Source organism: Microtus pennsylvanicus, chromosome 7 (assembly GCF_037038515.1).
Source record: "Microtus pennsylvanicus isolate mMicPen1 chromosome 7, mMicPen1.hap1, whole genome shotgun sequence".
NCBI lineage: Eukaryota > Metazoa > Chordata > Mammalia > Rodentia > Cricetidae > Microtus > Microtus pennsylvanicus.
The window spans coordinates 54,223,531-54,242,732 of NC_134585.1; the positions used below are offsets into that span (position 1 = coordinate 54,223,531).

A 19,202-nucleotide genomic window follows, 5' to 3' on the forward strand; every position below is an offset into this window, starting at 1 on the left:
ACTCTGGGCGCCAGTGAAAGCTATTAGGCAGACATTCATCCCAAGTCCATCTCCAGGCAGTCTGGGCTGTGTCAGGGCATGGCCAAATCTCCAGCTGTGGGGAGGCCCAACACAGCCCTTGTTCCAGGCACCCTCCACCCCCAGCGCCACCACCCCCACATTCTTTCTTTGTTGTGAAAGCAGCAAGGGGTGTGGGAGGCGGGTCAGGAGAAGTCAAGCTTTAGAAGATGGGCCCCAGCTGCTGACAGGCCTCCAGGATATGCAAGAGGGGATGGGTAGTGCCTTGTCCCCCTTCTGGCTCTGGAGGGCCCCCCAGGCCTGCTTAGACATCCCTTCCCCCAAGCAGCTGGGAGGAGGGAAGGAAGCCACAGAGGGCCTCACAGGCAGGAGAAGTGGCGCCAGGACTCCAGGGTCCTGCCACATGGCCACCACATGTCCCTGACAACCCAGTCCACAGCACCTTCTCCTTGTAGGCCTCCTTCCCCATCCCCCAGATGCCTTCCTCCAGGCCCCACTAAAGAGGGTACAAACACAGGGAGGAAAACGGGAAAAAGCCAGGATTCACAATCCTGCTGTCCCATGTACCATTGCCCTCACCCTGTCAAGGGTCCCAACACACCCATTCTTCAATCAAGACTCGAGCAGCAAAAGGTTACCTGATTCTTTTATTAAAGAAACATCGTGAAATACATGGACCTGAAGTGAGGCAGCAGAGGGCAGGGGATGAAAGAAGCCAGCCCCAAACCCTCTGACAGAAAAACCAGCAGCAGGCACACCCTGGAGGTGCATACCTGCCTTTCACCCACCTTGGAGCCTCAGTGAGCTACTCTAGAGGACTCCAAAGTAGAGAACATAACCTGAGTCCCTTCCAAAGGGGCATTCCTGAGGAAGGAGCCTAGACTCTGGAGGCAGCAATCTTCCCTTTAAACTGCTCCTTCTTCACCTTCCCATTTGGGTTGGGGAAGGGACAGGAGCAGTGGGGGATTGCTGTGAGGGCTGAGGAGAGCATGGGGGTTGTTTGAACGTCAGCTGCTTGAAGAAAGGTCCATCGTGCTGGCACTGAGGCCCCGGGAACCCTGAAACAGATAAGACCAGCCACCCCATGAGCACAGGGAACTCCTGGAGCCTGCCTGGCCCACAGCTGTCCTAGGCCTCTCTGGACCTGGGCTGGGCCGCCTCACCTCCACCCAGGAGCACTGGCTTGTACTGTGAATGAGCCGATACAAGAGGCTGCTGCGTTGAAAATAGCATTGCTGTTTCCTCAAAGAGATTTAATACCTTTTCTGTTGCTCTGTTTTAATTCCTTACCAGTTTGGAGGTCCTCTCCTGATTAACTTGCTACTGTCTAGCACTAACTCTCTCTTTCTCTCTCTCTCTCTCTCTCTCTCTCTCTCTCTCTCTCTCTCCCTCCCTCCCTCCCTCCCTCTCTCTCATTCGCTCTCTCTTTTTAGAGACAGGGCTTCTCTATGCAGTAGACCTGGCTAACCTGGAGCTCCCTCTGAGACCAGGCTGGCCTTGAACTCAGAGAGATCTGCCTGCCTCTGCTTCCTAAGTGCTGGGATTAGAGGCATGTGCCACCAGTGCCCAGCATCTGAGACTGCCCCCCTATGCCCAGCACCTCCATTACCACCCCATCAGCTGGACTCCTGAAGGGCTCCGGTAGGTCTCCCAGGCCAACTTCCTCATAGATAACCCTTTCCCCTTCCTGCTGCCCTGGAGCTGCTTTCTGGAGCCCTTTGCTCACCTGGAGTGGGGCTGCACTGGGCTGATTCAGGTAGTTCAGCGAGGCTGCCCGCTTCATGTTGCTGCTACAGGAGAGAACGAGAGAACTGAGGCCAGTCCACTGTCCCTCCGTGTAGGACACGTCTAGGCCATTGCTCCAGCACCAAGGGGAGCTGCAGCCACCGGCTTGAGGATGCTTTGCCATCTTGAGCTTGTCACGTACCTGGATGGCCGAGGCTCAGTCCCTTGGAGCTTCCTCACCAGGAGTTCACTGCTTCTACGAAGCACATCCCGAATCTTTCCCAGAGAGCCGCTCCTCTGCAGGGCGCCACTGCCATCCTAGCAGAGATTGGCAGTAGGAGCAAATGGGGTTCCATGTAGCCTGGCTTCCAAGTCTACTCCTGCCATCTATTCTGCACCTGCCCCCGTCCCTGAGGCCCAGTGACTGAAAACAAGAGCCCCCTCAAAAGCAGATTCCCAGGGACAGACCTAAAAGGATGAGCTAATTGGTGGGGATAATACGATTAATACCCTGTATGAACTTGGAGAAAGAAGCCTCGGAGCTTCTCAGTGCCCAGCAAGAAGGGAAAAGGCTGGGCAGTGGCAATGAGCAGACTTACCCCTGACCACTCGACAGCCACTGATGCATCTTCACCTCCCTCGAATTTCACACTGTCCCCAGGGCCCTCCTGGGAGGTCCTTCTACTATCGCCTTCCCCAAGCAGCTCTGCCACCTTGGTCTGACTGATGGGGTCAGTACCCTGGAAGAGGAGGAGATGCTAGGAAGATGGCTCAGCCATAAAAGCACCAGTTGCTCTTCCAGGACACAGGTTACGTTCCCAGTGCCCACATGGCAGCTCACAATGCCAGTAACTCTAGAGCCAGGGATCCAGTGCCCTCTTCTGACCTCTGTGAGCACTACATACATTTGGCATACAGACACACATGCAGGCAAAATACACACACACAACATACTAAAATCTTTAAAGGAAAAAAAATAGAAGGAAAGAACTTCATATTCCTTAAATCTCAGGATGGGCTTTTGATCTTTTTTCTATCAGGTACTGCAAGGACAGCATTTCCCTCCTTATGATGGCCCTGACACAAACACAGGCAGGACATGCTTTGTGTGGCTCTAGTGCATCCTAACACAGGCTTCGTGTAGCTGTGTCCCAGAGTGAATGGACGACTTACTAAGTCAGTTGAGATCTGCAACCAAGAAATCCTCAACCTCACCGGCCTGTGGAAGGGAAAGCTGCCCTTCCACAGTTTCACCTAGTGAGGTGAGTCCAGTTTGCATTGTTCTGTTTTTTGTTGTGTGTATTTGAATGCGTTGTTGTAGAGAGCAGCGACTGTCCTCCCGACTGCTCTTCACACTGTCTTCTTTGAGACGAGCTCTCACTATACTTAGAGTTCGCCAATTTGGCTGGACTGGCTAGCCAGCAAACCCCAAGGAGCCTCTTGTCTCTGCCTCCCAACTTAGGTCTTCCTGGTTGTCTTCCCACACTACTCACCCCACTCGATTTCATCATTATTGTGCATGATGGGAAAGAGACATACACATTGCCACAGCTTGAGTGTTTGGAGTAACGCCCTCCTTCCACTTTTACAGAGGGGTTGAACTCAGCTTCTCAGGACTGCATAGAAGCTCCTTTTCCCACCAAGCCAGCTTACCAGCTCTGTTCTGTTTTTGAAACAAGGCTGAAACTCTGTAACTGAAGTTAGCCTAGAACTCATCATGTAGCCCAGGCTAGCCTCAAACTCACAGTAATAATTCTGCCTCGGCCTCCTGAATACCAGAAATTCAGGCATGAGCTACCATACCAACTGTGAAAGGAATCCGAATCTGTGCCATGACAAGAACGACAAGTTTGGAGTGAAAACATTCTTAAAAACCACAGCTGGGGCTGGAGAGATGGCTCACAGGTTAGAGCACTGGCTGCTCTTCCAGAGGTCCTGAGTTCAATTCCCAGCAACCACATAGTAGCTCACAACCATCTGTAATGAGATCTGGTGCCCTCTTCTGGCTGCAGGCACACATGCAGGCAGAACACTATATGTAATGATGATGATGATAAAATTCTTTTAAAACCACTACAGTCACAATACCGCCTCACCCTCTTCAGCACACGCACGAGAAACCCCAGCAGTTCCTCATGCATGAGAAACCCCAGCAGTCCCTAGTGCCCTGGCCCTTCCTTCTCGGTGTTCCCACTCTGGACCGTCATTTTTGTTTGAGACAGCACTCGCATTTGAGACAGCACTCACTCTCGCTCTCTCTCTCGCTTGCTCTCAGATTTATTTACTGGCTGGGTGTGGTGGCGCACGCCTTTAATCCCAGCACTCTGGAGGCAGAGGCAGGGGGATCTGAGTTCGAGGCCAGCCTGGTCTACAGAGTGAGTTCCAGGATAGCCAGGGCTACACAGAGAAACCCTATCTCAGGGTGGGGGAAAAAAAAGATTTATTCATCTTATGTGTTTATGTGTCTGCCTGAGTAATGTATGTGAGTCACATGCATGCTGATACCCATGGAGGTCAGAAGATGGCATTGAATCCTGTGGAATTTGAGTAACAAGCAGTTGTGAGCTGCTTGATGTGGGTGCTAGGAACTGAACCTGGGTCCTGTGCAACAGCAGCAAGTGCTGGCAATTGCTGAGTTATCCATTCCTGATACAGGATCTTACTAAGTAACCATGGCTAGTCTGGAACTCCCTCTTGCTTCAGCCTCCCAAGTGCCAAGATCACAGAGAGGCACCACTGCCCTGTGCTGTGGGCTTCTGACCTGTTTCCGGGAACGCAGGGCACATTCCTCCAAGGTCTCAGCCGCCTCCAGCTTTCCTTGGCGCCTGTACAGAGCCCCTAGGTTTCTTAGAGTAGTGTTCACTGTGGGGCTGCAGGGAGATCGGAGAAGGCAGGGAGAATGGTTCAGAGGTGGGGTGAGAATGTGGCCCAACAGCGGAACACTTGGCAAGCATATGCAGGCTCTGCAGAAACCCTTAGCACCACAAAAACAAGAGAACAGAAGAGGCCAGGGGAGGGGGCAGGGGAAAGGCTGAGAGACAGTCGAAGGGAAGCAGGTTCTGGCATCAGGAGCCTGGACAGAGAAGCAGCAGAGACTACAATCTCTCCAGCAGCTCACCTGCTTACTTTGCAGGCCTTGTACCACCCTCCATACTCCGCATAGGGTATGCCACTCTCCCGGTGCCGTCTCTGGGGATAAAGTACAGAGATGCTGGGAAAAGGTGAGCACAGGGCTAAGATGCAGACTGGGTTGGGAAAGGCACTGTACACTGAGGGCCGGGGCAAGAAGGGAGTTGCTAAACTAACAAGGACCGAGCCAGAGGTGGTAATGTGGGCTGGATCCCCTACTCACTTTGCTCATTTCCTCCCGCTCCTCAGCATGCATCCAGATAGGCTTGTGGTCATCTGCGGATGATATACTGAGTGAGGAGGTAAGATAACAGATTTGGGGACTATGTGGGGAGTCAGAACCCACAGGCATTGAAGCTGTCCCTATCAATCTATGTGTGGTCCCCTTCCCAGACCTTACCACTCACCATCCACAGATCCAAACTCCTGCACATGGGCACGGGTCAGGATCTCTTTGTACAGAGTCTCAGCCTCTGAGTACTTGCCCTGCTTTAGGTAACAGGACGCCTAGAGACAGAACAGACACATAGGAGCAAGAGGCGGAAGGAAGCAGGTCTCAGCCAGACTCAGGGAGTTCTACCTCTTGGTGTCTGTCCCTGAGACCCTCCTCATTCAATCTGTTATAGCTGAGGGTTAACGTTATTCCCACCCAACTCCCAGTATGACCGGGAACCTCTGGTCCTGAAAGGCAGCCCTGGAGATAGGCATGAAGTTGGCAAAGGCATTGCCTCATTCTGATGTTTTCTGAGTCCAGAACCCACGTGAGAGCGTGAGAGTCCTTTTCCTCCCCGTCTGTCCCCACCCACCTGTCCCTTCCTTCCTTACCAGGTTGTTCTTGGTCCGAGCTACATTAGGGTTGTCGGGCCCTAGCTGGCTCTCATAGATAGCTAGCGCCCTCTGGTAATAGCGTTCCACTGCCTCGTACTTGCCCTGGTTTTGACACAGGAGGGCCAAGTTGTTTAGCTGCTTTGCCACATCTGGGTGGTCAGTGCCCAAGACCTGAGATCGAGCAAAAGAACAGACAAGTGACTATAATTATGTATGTGTGCACATGAGGAGCAGAAGGAAAAAAAGGAAGAAGGAAAGTCAGTAGAGGACAGGGGAGGGGGAGGATGAGTGTGGCACCTTTTCTCGGATCTCCAGTGCCCGCTGGCACAATGGCTCTGCCTCCTTGTATTTACCCCTTTTGCCATACAACACAGCCAGATTGTTGAGTGTGGCAGCCACCTGCAAAGGAAAGCAAACCCCATCACACACCAGTGTTGCAAATGAATCTCCAGTTTTCTCCATGCACAGCAGAGTCCAAGGCAACAAGAGACACAGACTCCATATTGGTGAGATTGCTCAGCAAGGAAAATGCTTGCTGTCAAGCCTGCAGACCTAAATTCACAGAGAAAGGAGGGAACCAACTCTAAGAACTTGGTTGTCCTCCGACCTCTGGACTGTGTTCATGCTCTCTAAAAAGGACACAGTCAACTACCAGAGCCAGAGGCTAGAAAGGGGGAAACTACAGAATGGCTGGAACTCTATGAGGGTGAGGGTATCGCCCTCTAGAGGAATTTCTAAAAATTTATAAAGGTGGTTTCTGGCAGCATTTCAGTGCTATCCACAAAGGGAGGCAGGAAAGCTGTGGATAGTGTGTGTGTGTGAGTGTGTGTGCGCACGTGTGTGAGTGTGCATGTGTGTGTGCGCGCGCGTGAGTGTGCACGTGTGTGAGTGTGCATTGTGTGTGTGCGCGTGAGTGTGCATGTATGTGCGCACGCACATGTGTGTGTGTGCATGTGTGTGCGCACGCGTGTGTGAGTGTGCATGTGTGTGAGTGTGCGCGCACGCACGTGCGTGAGTGTATGCGCACGCATGTGTGTGAGTGTGTGCGCGCGCAGAAACACTGCTATCACTGGGAAGGGGGTCAAGATCCCAGTGCGGCTGAGATGCAGCAGCCCTGCCTAGCTAATGTGACATCTCAGGGACTGCTCTCACAAGGTCACCTCATCTCCAGAGACTTACTGCTCACTTTCTCAACCATGACAACCCGCCAAATGCTGGCATTCTGTCCCTACTCAAGGCTAGTACTAGAACTTTCTCCTTTTAAAAAAAGCTCTTAATGAGGGGCTGGAAGGCACTGGCTGCTCTTCCAGAGGGCCTGAGTTCAATTCCCAACAAGTACATGGTGGCTCACAACCATCTGGTGCCCTCTTCTGGCCTGCAGGCATACATGCAGACAGAATAAATCTCAAAAAAAAAAAACCTCTTAATGAAGTGGAGACCAGAGGCAGAGGTGGCAGATGCTGATTGCTGTGAGCCACCTGACCTGGGTGCTGGGAACTAAACTCCAGTCCTCTGCAAGAGCAGTACACTCTCTTAAGTGCTGAGCCACCTCTCCAGCCCCCAACTCCTTCTTTACAAAAAAAGAAAAAATTCTAGTTTTTTTTTTGTTTGTTTGTTTTGTTTTTGTTTTTTTAGACAGGGTTTCTTTATGTTGCTCTGGAACTCACTCTGTAGACCAGGCTGGCCTCGAACTCACAAAGATCTACCTGCCTATGCCTCCCAAGTGCTGGGATTAAAGGCATGTACCACCGTGCCTAGATGGCTTTCAATTTTTGTCTTAGCACTTCTATGATAAATCCAACGTTAGATTATTTTGTTTTACCTTCTAGTATAGTCATATTCAGCTATTTATTTTACATCATATTATATGTACTATGCAATTAAAAATTACATTCTGTCTCTTTTGCTGTTGTTTATTTTTTCCAGACAGGGTTTCTCTGTGTAGCTCTGGAGCCTGTCCTGGAACTCGCTCTGTAGACCAGGCTGGCCTCGAACTCACAGAGATCTTTGCTCCCAAGTGCTGGGAATAAAGCATGCACCACCACCGCCAAGCCATTCTCTCTTTTATATTCACTGGAGTTATGTTTTAGTCCTGTTACCTTTTGGGGGAAATCTTATGTATGGGTAGGATATATTAGTTATAAGTTAAATTTCAAGAAAAAAACATTGTCATAAAAAGAGCATTGCCAGGCGGTGGTGGCGCATGCCTTTAATCCCAGCACTTGGGAGGCAAAGGCAGGTGGATCTCTGTGAGATCGAGGCCAGCCTGGTCTACAAGAGTTAGTTCCAGGACAGGCTCTAAAAACTACAGAGAAACCCTATCTTGAAAAAAAAAACAAAAGAGCATCAAAGGTCTAGGGATACTGACTCACTGAGTCAAAGTTCAGTGGTAGACTGCTTCTCTAACATCCTAAGAAAACACGAGGAAAAGGGGAGAATGAAAAGAGGGAATAGGGAGGATGAATGCGGTCAGAGTAATTTATATACGTGCATGAACTGACTACCATGGGCTGGAGCGATGGCTCGGGGGCTAACTGCAACCTGCTCTTCCAAAGGACCTATATTATATTCCCAGCACCCAGATGGAGGATCTGATGCCCTCTTTGGCCTCATAGGCACTATATACACACGGTGCACAAACACACATGCAGGCAAGCTACCCATACACATAAAATTAAAATAGAAGAAAAAGGGTTGATTTTTTTCTAAGAAAATGTCATAATTAAACCTGTTATTTGTACAATTACTATACACTACTATAAAATGTAAGCAATGCAAAAGGAGTGACTAGGTCTCAGAAAACTGAGAAACACTGAGATGGCTGGACAGAGCCTGGAAGCCCTCGAGCCTCCTTATAGCAGCTGGGGTGAGCAGACCCAGGGCAGCACACAAAGGACTAAGAGACCCAGACAACGGAGATGAACGAGAGTAAGTGGACCAGGAATACTGACGGCTGGGTGGTCCCGGCCCAGGGTGCTCTCCCGGATGCTGAGGGCATCGTTCAGCAGGTGGGCAGCCTCCTTGTACTTATTCTGGTCCCTGGAAAGTAGCACAAATGATGCGTGTTAGCATGCACTGTCCCCGTGCTCTCTCCTTCCCTCCCGCAGTCCTTTGAGAGGAGATTAGGGACTCCCCTGAAATCAGGGAACATGTTGGGGCAGGAATAAGCTTGATAACACACACCAGGCTGCAGAATACTGCAGTCCCAAGAGAAATCCAACAACCTGAATGAGACACACACACATACACACACCCTTCAGAGAGGCCAGAGAAACAAAGAGCCTGAGAGATTAGTATTCTCTGAGGTCAAGGGTTTGGGATGGAGAAAGTGGGGGACACAGCCTTGCAAGGTGTCTCTGGCAGGCCAGCAGAGAGGAGGGGAGACAGCAAGTGAGCTGTTGTAGACAGTGGAGGAGAGCAGTGCTCACCGGTACACCAAAGCCAGGATGTTGAGCATAGTAGCCACATCAGGGTGACCTCGGCCGGAGGTGCGCTCCAGGTCCTCTAGTGCCTGCTTGCAGAGGGGCACAGCCACCTCATAGCGTCCTTGAGCTGCATACTGGATGACCAGGTTGTGCAGGGTCCGCAGCCTTGCTGGGATCTCATATCCGGCCTGCTGGGCTGCTGTAGCACCCTGGCCACGGGACACTAACTCACCGCAGAAAAGACAGGGCATTTCCTCAGAGGACTCCTCCTTTCCCTTTACCACATGCCTTCCCCTCTGCCCACCCTTTGTCCCAAAGGAGACCTGCCACCACTGCTGTCCTTTTGCCCACACCCTTGCTTGCACCTGTGCCCGTCACAATCCTATTTATTCTCCCAGTAAGTCACTAGGCTAACATTTACTCAATAAGCATGTGCTAGAAATGCCCGGCAAAGCATATAGGAGAGGCTGGGGAAATCCATGGGGCTCCAGCCTAGGGTTATCTTCCACAGACTGTGAACTTACTGATGGAACCAGCATCTTTTTCGTCTTGGAATTGCTATTGCCTGACACGTTAAATGTTGATGGGCACAAGGGAGGAGGGGAACTCATGTCCTAGCCTGGGACCCACCCAGTCCCCAGAGGAAGTGGAGAACGTGTCTGTAGATGTGGAGACTCTAGTCAGAGTGGACTACAGCTTGAGGCAGCTTCTGGCCGCCCCTCGTCACCCTGCAGTCCCACAGGCAGACTCACAGTCATTGTTGGAGTCTTCCTCCTCCTCGTTGGGGAAGAGGTCATCCAGGGAATCCTTGGTGGCATCTCCTTCCTTCTCCTCCTGGAAGAGAAAGGACAGCATGCCAGCCACAGTGGCCTCTTCCTTTTTGTTGTTGCTGCTGTTTTGTTTTTCGAGACAGGGTTTCTCTATAGCTTTGTACCTTGTCCTGAAACTAGCTCTTATATACCAGGCTGGCCTTGAACTCACAGAGATCCACGTGCCTCTGCCTCCTGAGTGCTGAGACTAAAGACATGCACCACTATCACCTGGCTTAGGGGTTCTTCTAAGCCACAAAATCAACAACAGGGGAGCCAAAAAGACTCTGTTCCAACCTCTGCCCTGGGAAAGAAAAATGGCTGACCAAGTCACGCAAGGCCTCTGCCCCTGGGAAACCAGTAACTGACCCAGCCACACACAGGTGTCTTAGATGTAAAAGCCAGAGACATCTTAGACAAAATCTCATGACTCTGCTTTTCATCCAGAAAGTTCTCTCCCTAGCACCCTTATTCTCAGCCTCCCTTCCTCCGACACGCACCTCTGGTGATTATAGCCCTGTGCCAATCCCTCTGCGTTTACACTGATTATACGTCTCTCCTGAGGGGGAGTATGTCTGTCTGCTCTTACTGACACGTACCCAGAGTCTAGCTCAGCCTGGGGCTCCCTGTTTCCCTTTGCACAGTGTGGGCTTAGGGCCCAGCCCTTGCTATCTAACACATTTCCAAAATGAAACATCACTTTTCTTCATCAGGGATGACAACCTTACACAGAACCTTCAAACCCTCCTATCAGACTGTCGTGTGTCCCAGGCAAATTATCTCCTCACTGTCCCTGGACAGAACAGCACTCTGGCCCTGGAGCCTTAAATGTGACCCCCTCCATCCCAGAAGGTTCCTCTTCTCCACACGATCCGTCAAAATCCAGCACAACTCACTTCCATGAACCCGCCCTGCTGTCTGAACCCTCCTGACTGTTCCAACCCTCAGGGACCTATCTCTGTGGAAGTCCCTCTGTGCTGACTAGGCCACATGCAGGCTGTGCACTCCTGCTTTGTCCCGTCACACCCGCATCCTCGTGAATGAGCCCAGCTCTGCACAGACACTAAAAGCCTGAGAAGGCAGGTGCTTTTCTCTCCTCCTCTGTACCCATAAGCACCTGCTCAGGGGAAGTCCCCTGCTAAAGTGGGCTATGCCTTCCCCGGCCATAGATTCCCGGCTTGAGTTGTCCGACTACTTATCTCACCCCACATCCTGCTTACTGAGGGAACAAGAACTTCCACCCCACTCTCTAGGGGAGTACATATTGAATTAAAGTTGACTGAACAAGTCGAGATTACTTCCCCCTGCTGTCATCTGGAGCTGCTATCAAAGCTGAAAATAAAATTCCTTCAAGTGGGAACACGCTAGCCATTGGTGATCCCCGTGGGATGGCGAGGCTGCGCCCTGCCTGCGGTGCCAGCCAACCCTAGCTGTGTGTGCTCACCATGCTGTGCCCATCCTCGTCGTACTGGCGCAGCTGCCTCAGGAACTCCAGGTGCTTCTTTTCCTCCTCTAGCTGAGCCACAGCCTGCTCACTGTACTGCAGCCGCTGCTGAGTGCCTGCCAGCTCGTCCCGGAGCCACTGGTTCTCCTGGCACAGCCGCCGGACTTGAGCCCGCAGCTTCTGCTTCTCCGACTCCACTGTGCTCAGGTGGCTGGCCAGAGCCAGCATCACCTAGGTGGGAATGTCACATGAGCTACAGTCTCTTGGAGAAGAGCACGCAGGGGACAGTGGCCTTCTGAGCGATGGCCTGTCCAGGAGAGGCATCAAGGAAGCAACAAGCAGGAGTGAGTAGCCACGGCTCTACCATCAAAAGATACTCAGGGGCTGGAGCGGCGGTTCTCAACCTTCTTAAGGCTGCTGCCCTTTAATACAGTTCCTCGTGTTGTGGTGACCCCAACCATAAAATTATTTCGTTGCTACTTCATAACTGTAATTTTGATACTGTTATGAATCAGAATGTAAATGTCTGATATGCAGCTTATCTGATACGAAACAACCCCTATGAAAGGGTTGTTTGATCCCAAAAGGGATTGAGATCCACAGGTTGAGAACCATTGGGCTGGAAAGCTGGCTCAGTGATTAAGAGCGAACTCTGGTTGTTCTTCCAGAGGGGTAGGGTTCAATTTCCAGCACCAACATGGTCGCTCACAACCACCTCTCCAGCCCCAGGGGATCCAATGGGCTCTTCTGGCCTCTGTGGGCACCAGGCACATACATAATCTATATACATAAATTATATAGACAAAAGACCTGTATTCATAAAATAAATGAATTAAATTTAAAAAGATAATCTGAGCCGGGCGGTGGTGGCGCACTCCTGTAATCCCAGCACTCGGGAGGCAGAGACACGCGGATCTCTGTGAGTTCGAGGCCAGCCTGCTCTACCAAGGGAGTTCCAGGACAGGCTCCAAAGCTACAGAGAAACCCTGTCTCGAAAAACCAAAAAAAAAAAAAAAAAGATAATCTGAACCCCATTTCCACCACCTCCATTGTCTTCATCAGATGCCAAACCACAGTTCTCACCTAGAGAAAAACCTCTCCCTGGGTCTCCAGCTTCTGCCCTTATTCCCTTGTCTACTCTCAAGTCAGAAGGAAGAGGTGCTCAGGTTGAATCCCATCACTTAGAACATAACTCCCATCTCTCTCGACAGGAAAGCGAAGAGTCTAGGACAGCTCACAGGAACTGTCCCCACCTCCAAGGGCAGCCCTCTCCTCCTTCGCTTTCTGCATTGTCTCCCTTCACTTTGGAGACAGTCACATCAGCACCAGACTCAGAGGAAGGCCTCTGACTTATCCTCCCTGCTTGGGACCCCTTTCTTCCACGGCTCGTTCCCTCACCCTCAGATCTCTGCTCACCTTCTGAGAAGGCCTTTTACGACCATACCACATAAAACTGCATCTCTCTCTACTTCTTTCCTTTATTTTATCTTTCTGTCCTTAGCAATCACCACAATCAATCATTTACCTATTCACCTGTGTCCTAGCTGTCTCTCCCAGCTACAACATCCGCTCCAAAATGGCAAAGGATTATACTACTGTGTTCTGCGTCACTGGCATGCAGAAGAGCTGGCACACAGTAGCCACTTAATAAACATTTAATGACCGAACAAACCTAAGTTTTTATGACAAGGTGACCCCCAACTTGCGTCAGGGGAGTGAGCCGAAGAACACGTGACTCTCACCTGGGCCTCACTCAGTCCCAGTTCGATGTTCTCCATAGAGCGCCGCAGCTGCCGGGCCTTCTCATGCACCAGGCCTTCCTCATGGCCTCCCTGCTGCAGACACTCAATGGTATGGGACAGGCTCTGCAGCACAGCCTGGTGCTCACTGCGTAGGGCCTCCAGCCCTTGGCTCACCAACCTGGTACTGCCCAGGATCTCCTCTTGGCTAAGCCGGTGTCCTGCAGGCTCATCCCGCTGCCCCAACACCAGGCCTGACATCCTGGCGGGGGCGGGGGTCTTGCCTGGGCTAGGGAGAAACCACAGAGTTCAGCTGATAAAGACAAAAGACACATGGTTAGAGAGTGTCAGGGATCCAAGCGAAGGGGAAAGAGCATGGGAGAGCCTGTGGCCGAGCTGATGAGAGAGACCGAGTAAGGGGGGTGGACGCTCTAGCACTGGACATGAAACTACGGTGAGCGAGGCGTTAACGGCTAAAGGTCCGTAGAACGAAACAGGTGTGCTTCAAGCTAGAGAATTTACAACTCAGCAATTGAGAGAGCATGGGCTGGGAAACGGGAGCAGGGGAGCGGGGGTCTACAGCATTCCGAGGATCACAGAGGGCACACGAGAAAACTGCTACAGGAGCGGGCTTAAAGACAACAAAATCTCAGCCGGGCACTGGTGGGCACGCCTAGCACTCACGAGACAGAGGCAGGAGGATCTCTCTGTGTGTTCTAGGCCAGCCAGAGACACACAGAGAAACCCTGTCTCGAAACAAAACCAAAACCAAAAAGAGAGCAAATTCTGTGCAGAAAATAGTGTCCCAATACAGGGGAAGGACCCAAGGTTATGGGAAAGGTGGGGGAGGAAAGAGAGTCCTCACGATGGGGATCTGGAAGGCTGAAGGTCTTCAGGCTGCGTCAGCAAAGGAGTTAAGTCCAGCATCTCCCAACCTGGTTAGCTCCTTTCCAACTAACCTTCAGGCCTCACTTGCCACCCCCAGGATTCAGCCTTGTCTTCCTACTTCCTCAAACTCATCTCGGAAGTCTTCTTACCTGTGTACAGAGCAGAGCCCTTGGCTTCAAGCGGTTCCCAGGCCTGAGCCCGGAAGAAACTCGAAACTGCAGCTAAAGATTTAGAAAGCTCGGCACTGCCCAAAGTCCACAAGTCCAGCAGTCCCACCCCCTTCTCTCTCGCCACTTCACAGCCACCCAGAGGACCTGGCACAGAGCCCCACCCAGGACAAACACCCTCCCTCCTTCTGCCTACAGGTTCTTCAGAGACCAGGGCTAACGTCCAGTCTTCCTCAACTCCGTCTGCTCATTCCAGGCCCGAGGAGTTAGTTTCTCCCAATAAGGGAATGAAAGACTGATTTAATCTGAGACCTGCGGCCAGGGGTGTGTCTGTGAGGGGCTGAGCAGGGAGACCTGGGTAGGAGTCCCACCTGGATTTCTGCAATCGCCTCCCTTCACGGCTTTGTCTGTCATGATCACCTAACCGGTACCTTAGGATGCCTCTCAAGTGTCTGCTGGTTCAGGAGAGCATAGCAGATCTGCTGAGCACTGTGTGGTCACAGGGAGAGGCGCTCAACGCTGGCTACCCTGGTCCGGGTTCAGGACTGCTTAAGGTTGCTAACTTGCGCTGGGACCCCAGGTTGCGAACAGAGTGAGACAGGCAGGGGCTTGGGGGAGGAAGGTACGGGTGAGCGCACAGTCGCTGACCCAGACCCAACAGCGGACCAGCTCGAGGTCACAGAGTCATGCGGTCCCGCCGGGGGCGGGGCAGGCTGTCCTGCTGTCTGTCTGGACGCCGAGGGGCGGGGAAGAATCGCGGGGGGCGGAGTTTTTGAGTCAGTCTGGAGTTTTGTGAGGTTGGTCGGAAGGGGTTTATTCATTTGTCCCTAAGTGCGGAAATAAGAGTTGGTAGAATCTTAACGCTCAGCCCCTGGGGTACTCCCGAAGACTCACCTGCAGTCTGTGGGTCCGGCTGCCTCCTTGGCGGCTACTGTCCCTTTAAATTCATCATGGCTGCCGCTCGAGGCAATTGTTTTGACGGCTCTGAGGGGCGGGGCCTGGCCTCCAGTCACGCGACCTCAGCGGCCGCCGATAATTGGCTGAGAACCCGATCGTCAGGGGAGGAGAGGAAGTGTGTCTCTCGCGGCGCTCCAATTAGGTGTCTGCCTCTTGCGTCATCTGAAAGCGACAGTGACAGATGAAATGTCATCCAAGAGCGCCAAGCTCTAAATAAAGGTAAAAGCGTGCCGGGTCCGGAAGACTCCGAGGACTCCCCATGGCCCTGTGCGCGCTCACTAGTGCTCTGCGCTCTCTGAGCCTGGCATCCCCGGTCATTACCGCCCGGACTCCAACTCTGCTCCCGGCTGCCCAGGTAATCAATCAGCTTACCTGGTAACGTCACGATTACGTGACCTTGGGTAAACTCGCCTCGTCCTGTGCTCTTTCTAAGTGTGCTCTCTCAGAGGGCTGATTCGTCAGACCAGATACTGGCTTGTAAGTGCTTTTACACGTCCCTGCTACACAGGTAGCAGTGGTAACGCCATGTGCCTACTGTAAACCAGGCAAAATAGACGGCGGCAATGAACGAGCTCCTGTCAGCCAAGCTATTATGCCCATTTTGCAGATGAGAAAACTGGTCAGCAGTCTAAGGTCATACACCTTTTGGGGCTAGACTGGGTTCAGAGCTTGCTTTTGGTTTTGTCATGGTGCTGGGAATTAAACCTAGGACCTCAGTCAAGCTGCGCACTCCCACCCCAAAGCCAGGGCTCTTGACCACTCTGATGTAACGATAGCTTGTCGCTGAGATTAGAAAATGCAGAGTTTGGAATAGTAATGGGCCATGGTGAACCACAGAAAAGGAATTACGATCTTGCTTTTCTGAAGTTCTCAGGCTGAGTGTAGCAGAATTGGGCAAATGTATATTTGATATTGCAAACTAAACCAAACTGCTCCGAAGCCTTGGGACTACAGGAGGTGAAAAAACAAAGTCATATATGGCACTCCGGGAACGATGCAGAGGGCAGGAGGTACTGATGGTGGCATATAGGTGTGTGGCATTCACCAGCTCTGCAGAAGGGAAGTCTTTAGGGAAGAAAAGGTTTCCTGACAAAAGCTTGAAACAGACTGGAAGATGATGAAAGGGGGAACATCACATTGAAGAAATATCTCAGAGGGAGAGAACCAAATGATTACCACTCAACACCCACACACCTGGATAAACACATGCGCTGATATTTGTGAAAGTTGGAGGATGAAGGGCAGTGGTCTGAGATGCTTCTGGGAGGAAGTGGCCTACAGCTAACCTTGGTCTGTCTGAAGAGATCGTTTCTTATCCCTAGATGCTGAGCAATGCCCTTCAGCAGCCCTCGGCTGTGGCGTTGCCCTCTCAGCGCTCGGTGCATACATCTGTGGACCTTAATGCCAAGTTTGTGTCCTGGAAAAGTCGTACCAAGTACACAGTCAAACCTGTGAAGATGAGGAAGTCTGGGGGTCGAGACCATACAGGTGGGAGAAAGGGGGGAAGTGCACTAGGATCCTGGGTGTCTATAGTAGTACCCTACAGCTTATAACATGTCAGACATACAATCAGAAAGTATTCATTGCTTTGCTTCTCCTTATGTGGTTCATTACTGAAAAACAGGTCACATAGAAACAGTGAACTCGCTTTACCCAGGAGGCGCCATGGTGTTTTAACCTTCCCAAAATTCGTAACAGTTGAAATTATGTGAGTCCAATGTATATCCTTCTCAGTAAACTTACTGAATTCAGCAACTTGAGAAGACTTTATACAGTTTCAGTCATTATATTTTTATTGAGTCATGTGCTGCCCCATCCTTTTGCAAGGATGTTGTGGCTCCCATCTACCCACATGCTGTAGGTCAAACATGGGGCCTCGGTGCTAACAGGCAAGCTCTCCAGCACTGATCTACACGCAGCCATTTGTCATTTCTGTTTGTGATATAATATTGAGGAGTACTACTGTTTAGTCTGGACGAGGCCTGTTAATACTGAAAGCTGATCACATCCCTGAACTGTCTTGACTCTAGGCCGCATCCGAGTACATGGTATTGGTGGGGGCCACAAACAAAATTACAGAATGATTGATTTCCTGCGGTTCCGGCCAGAGAAGGAGAGCAAGCCAGAACCCTTTGAGGAGAAGGTTGTCGTCGTCCGCTACGATCCATGCAGGCAAGTTTGGGGTGTGAGGCGGTGGTGGTGTGGTCTGAACTGTCATTTGGTGTTGTCTTAGAAAGCAGGGGCCTTCTTGATGGCCCACTTATTTGCCCATCATCCTGAGCAGGTCTGCAGACATAGCCCTGGTAGCTGGGGGCAGCCGGAAACGCTGGATCATTGCCACAGAAAACATGAAGGCAGGAGATACAATCCTGAACTCTAACCACATAGGCAGAATGGCAGGTGAGAGATGACTGCTAGATGCCTGGGATGGAGGTGCAGACGGTCTAGTGCTAATGAGATTCTCTCTTGCAGTGGCAGCTCAGGAGGGCAATGCGTATCCTCTTGGGGCATTGCCTGTGGGGACCCTCATCAACAATGTGGAAAGTGAGCCTGGCCGAGGAGCACAGTATATCCGAGCTGCAGGTATGGGAAAAGAATCTACCCACATCCCAGACCCCGGGGGTACCTGATATCACTGTCTTCAAACCCTTAGGACCACAAGGAACAAGAGAATGAATATGTGGAATATGTGCTTTGGGTTTTTTGTTTAGTTTGGTTTGGTATTTTGGGGGGTTTGGTTGGTTGGTTGGTTGGTTTTGCTTTGTTTTGTTTTGGGTTTTTTTTGTAGCTTTGGAGACTGTCCTAAACTCAGTCTGTGGACCACACTGGCCTGGAACTCACAAGAGATTCGCCTGCCTGCCTCTCCAGTGCTGAGATTAAAAGCACGTGCCACCGCTGCCCTGCTGTGCTTTGTTTTAACCTAAATCCTAGTGTGTGGTCCTCTGTGTGTCCTGCGCTTCTGAAGGGCAAAGGGCAGCCTGTGGCCTAGATCCCCATGGGAACCTCCCTCCCATGTGGAGGTAAAGCTGCTTCCTCCTTCCCTAGGGACGTGTGGTGTGCTGCTTCGGAAGGTGAATGGAACAGCCATTATCCAGCTGCCCTCTAAGAGGCAAATGCAGGTATCTGCGGGCACAAGTGGGAGGGGTCAGCAAAGAAGGAATTTTTGGAATGTGCTTCACCAGCTCCCACGTGTCTGAGATGCCAGGAACTGCCTCCAGCTGTGTCTGTGCAGTTTGGCACCTGACTAAGCATGCCTTGTCAGGTTGGCACCTTAGTGCAGTAAGTCAAAATGCCATTTCCCAACTGGGCATGGTGGTACATGCCTGTAATCCCAGCATTCCAGACTGAGTCAAAAGAATCAAGCCACCTGGCCTGCATGAGACCTTTTCAGGAAACCAGGAAAAGATAGATGTGGGTTGAACAGTCAGGTTGGAACTGGCTTATAATCTCATCGATTTTGTTGAGTTCCGGGCCAGCCTGGTCTACATAGCAAGTGCCAGAACAGCCAGAGCTAGATACCAAGACCCTGACTCCAAAAGAAAACCTCGGAAACAAACAGAAAAGGATGGAGTCCTTTTCTTTTACTGCTCAGTCCGTCCTGTTAGAGCCCCGCTTGTATTCTCTGTTGTGTTTTCTCTGTCTTCTCCCATCCCTCACTGAGTGTAAGAAGCCACCAAGCAGAGTTGTACTCCCATCAGTGCTATGCCCGCCTCTTGTTCTGCACCACGGTGCATTCTCATCTGCTTCTCTCGTCAGGTGCTGGAGACATGCATTGCAACTGTAGGCCGAGTTTCCAACGTTAATCATAACCAGCGGATCATCGGCAAGGCAGGACGGAATCGCTGGCTGGGCAAGAGGCCTAACAGTGGGCTATGGCAACGCAAGGGAGGCTGGGCTGGCCGAAAGATTCGGCCACTGCCCCCAATGAAGAGCTACGTGAAGCTGCCCTCTGTCGCTGCCCAACTTTGACACCCCTGGACTCTAATAAAACGCCCCTTGTTTTTAATCTGTTACTTCCTTTTCACTTTTTGAGGGCGGGTCCAGACTGGACGAGTAAACTAGGACAGCGGGAA

General features: G+C 51.5%; 2 protein-coding genes across 15 annotated transcripts; one reads left to right on the plus strand and one right to left on the minus strand.

The window, feature by feature from the left end:
• Positions 1-647: 647 nt before the first annotated feature.
• On the minus strand, positions 648-15,161 carry Klc4 (kinesin light chain 4). Of its 13 annotated transcripts, none has more exons than XM_075980788.1 (17): positions 15,067-15,161; positions 14,077-14,154; positions 13,121-13,406; positions 11,379-11,609; positions 9,878-9,959; positions 9,129-9,348; positions 8,652-8,739; positions 5,998-6,099; positions 5,698-5,871; positions 5,280-5,379; positions 5,096-5,148; positions 4,862-4,932; positions 4,505-4,613; positions 2,343-2,483; positions 1,946-2,061; positions 1,745-1,808; positions 648-1,076 (listed from the first exon to the last, which is right to left on the minus strand). In XM_075980788.1, the coding sequence occupies exons 3-17, from the start codon at positions 13,376-13,378 to the stop codon at positions 1,026-1,028; spliced, it is 1,860 nt and encodes a 619-aa protein (XP_075836903.1). In that variant the 5' UTR covers positions 13,379-13,406; positions 14,077-14,154; positions 15,067-15,161; the 3' UTR covers positions 648-1,025. The 13 variants fall into 13 exon arrangements, with proteins under 13 accessions (XP_075836903.1, XP_075836900.1, XP_075836898.1 ...); XM_075980785.1 differs by having other exon boundaries at positions 13,121-13,430; XM_075980783.1 differs by having other exon boundaries at positions 14,544-15,075.
• Positions 15,162-15,284: 123 nt separating this feature from the next.
• Positions 15,285-19,135, plus strand: Mrpl2 (mitochondrial ribosomal protein L2). Of its 2 annotated transcripts, none has more exons than XM_075980796.1 (7): positions 15,285-15,484; positions 16,452-16,617; positions 17,160-17,301; positions 17,414-17,529; positions 17,602-17,712; positions 18,175-18,248; positions 18,886-19,135. In XM_075980796.1, exons 1-7 carry the CDS (start codon positions 15,389-15,391, stop codon positions 19,096-19,098), a joined length of 918 nt encoding a protein of 305 aa, XP_075836911.1. In that variant the 5' UTR covers positions 15,285-15,388; the 3' UTR covers positions 19,099-19,135. The 2 variants fall into 2 exon arrangements, with proteins under 2 accessions (XP_075836911.1, XP_075836913.1); XM_075980798.1 differs by lacking the exon at positions 15,285-15,484 and adding an exon at positions 15,544-15,606.
• Positions 19,136-19,202: the final 67 nt, after the last annotated feature.

Excerpts from the sequence above, each read along its gene's own strand:
- Mrpl2 (XM_075980796.1), top strand. The coding sequence starts at position 15,389 with ATGGCCCTGTGCGCGCTCACTAGTGCTCTGCGCTCTCTGAGCCTGGCA. Across the intron at positions 15,485-16,451 it reads CTCTGCTCCCGGCTGCCCAG|ATGCTGAGCAATGCCCTTCA; the intron begins GTAATCAATCAG and ends TCTTATCCCTAG. Across the intron at positions 17,302-17,413 it reads GTCCGCTACGATCCATGCAG|GTCTGCAGACATAGCCCTGG; the intron begins GCAAGTTTGGGG and ends CATCCTGAGCAG.
- Klc4 (XM_075980788.1), bottom strand. The coding sequence starts at position 13,378 with ATGTCAGGCCTGGTGTTGGGGCAGCGGGATGAGCCTGCAGGACACCGG. Across the intron at positions 8,740-9,128 it reads ATCCTGGCTTTGGTGTACCG|GGACCAGAATAAGTACAAGG; the intron begins GTGAGCACTGCT and ends GCTACTTTCCAG. Across the intron at positions 1,809-1,945 it reads ACTGAGCCTCGGCCATCCAG|CAGCAACATGAAGCGGGCAG; the intron begins GTACGTGACAAG and ends TCTCTCCTGTAG.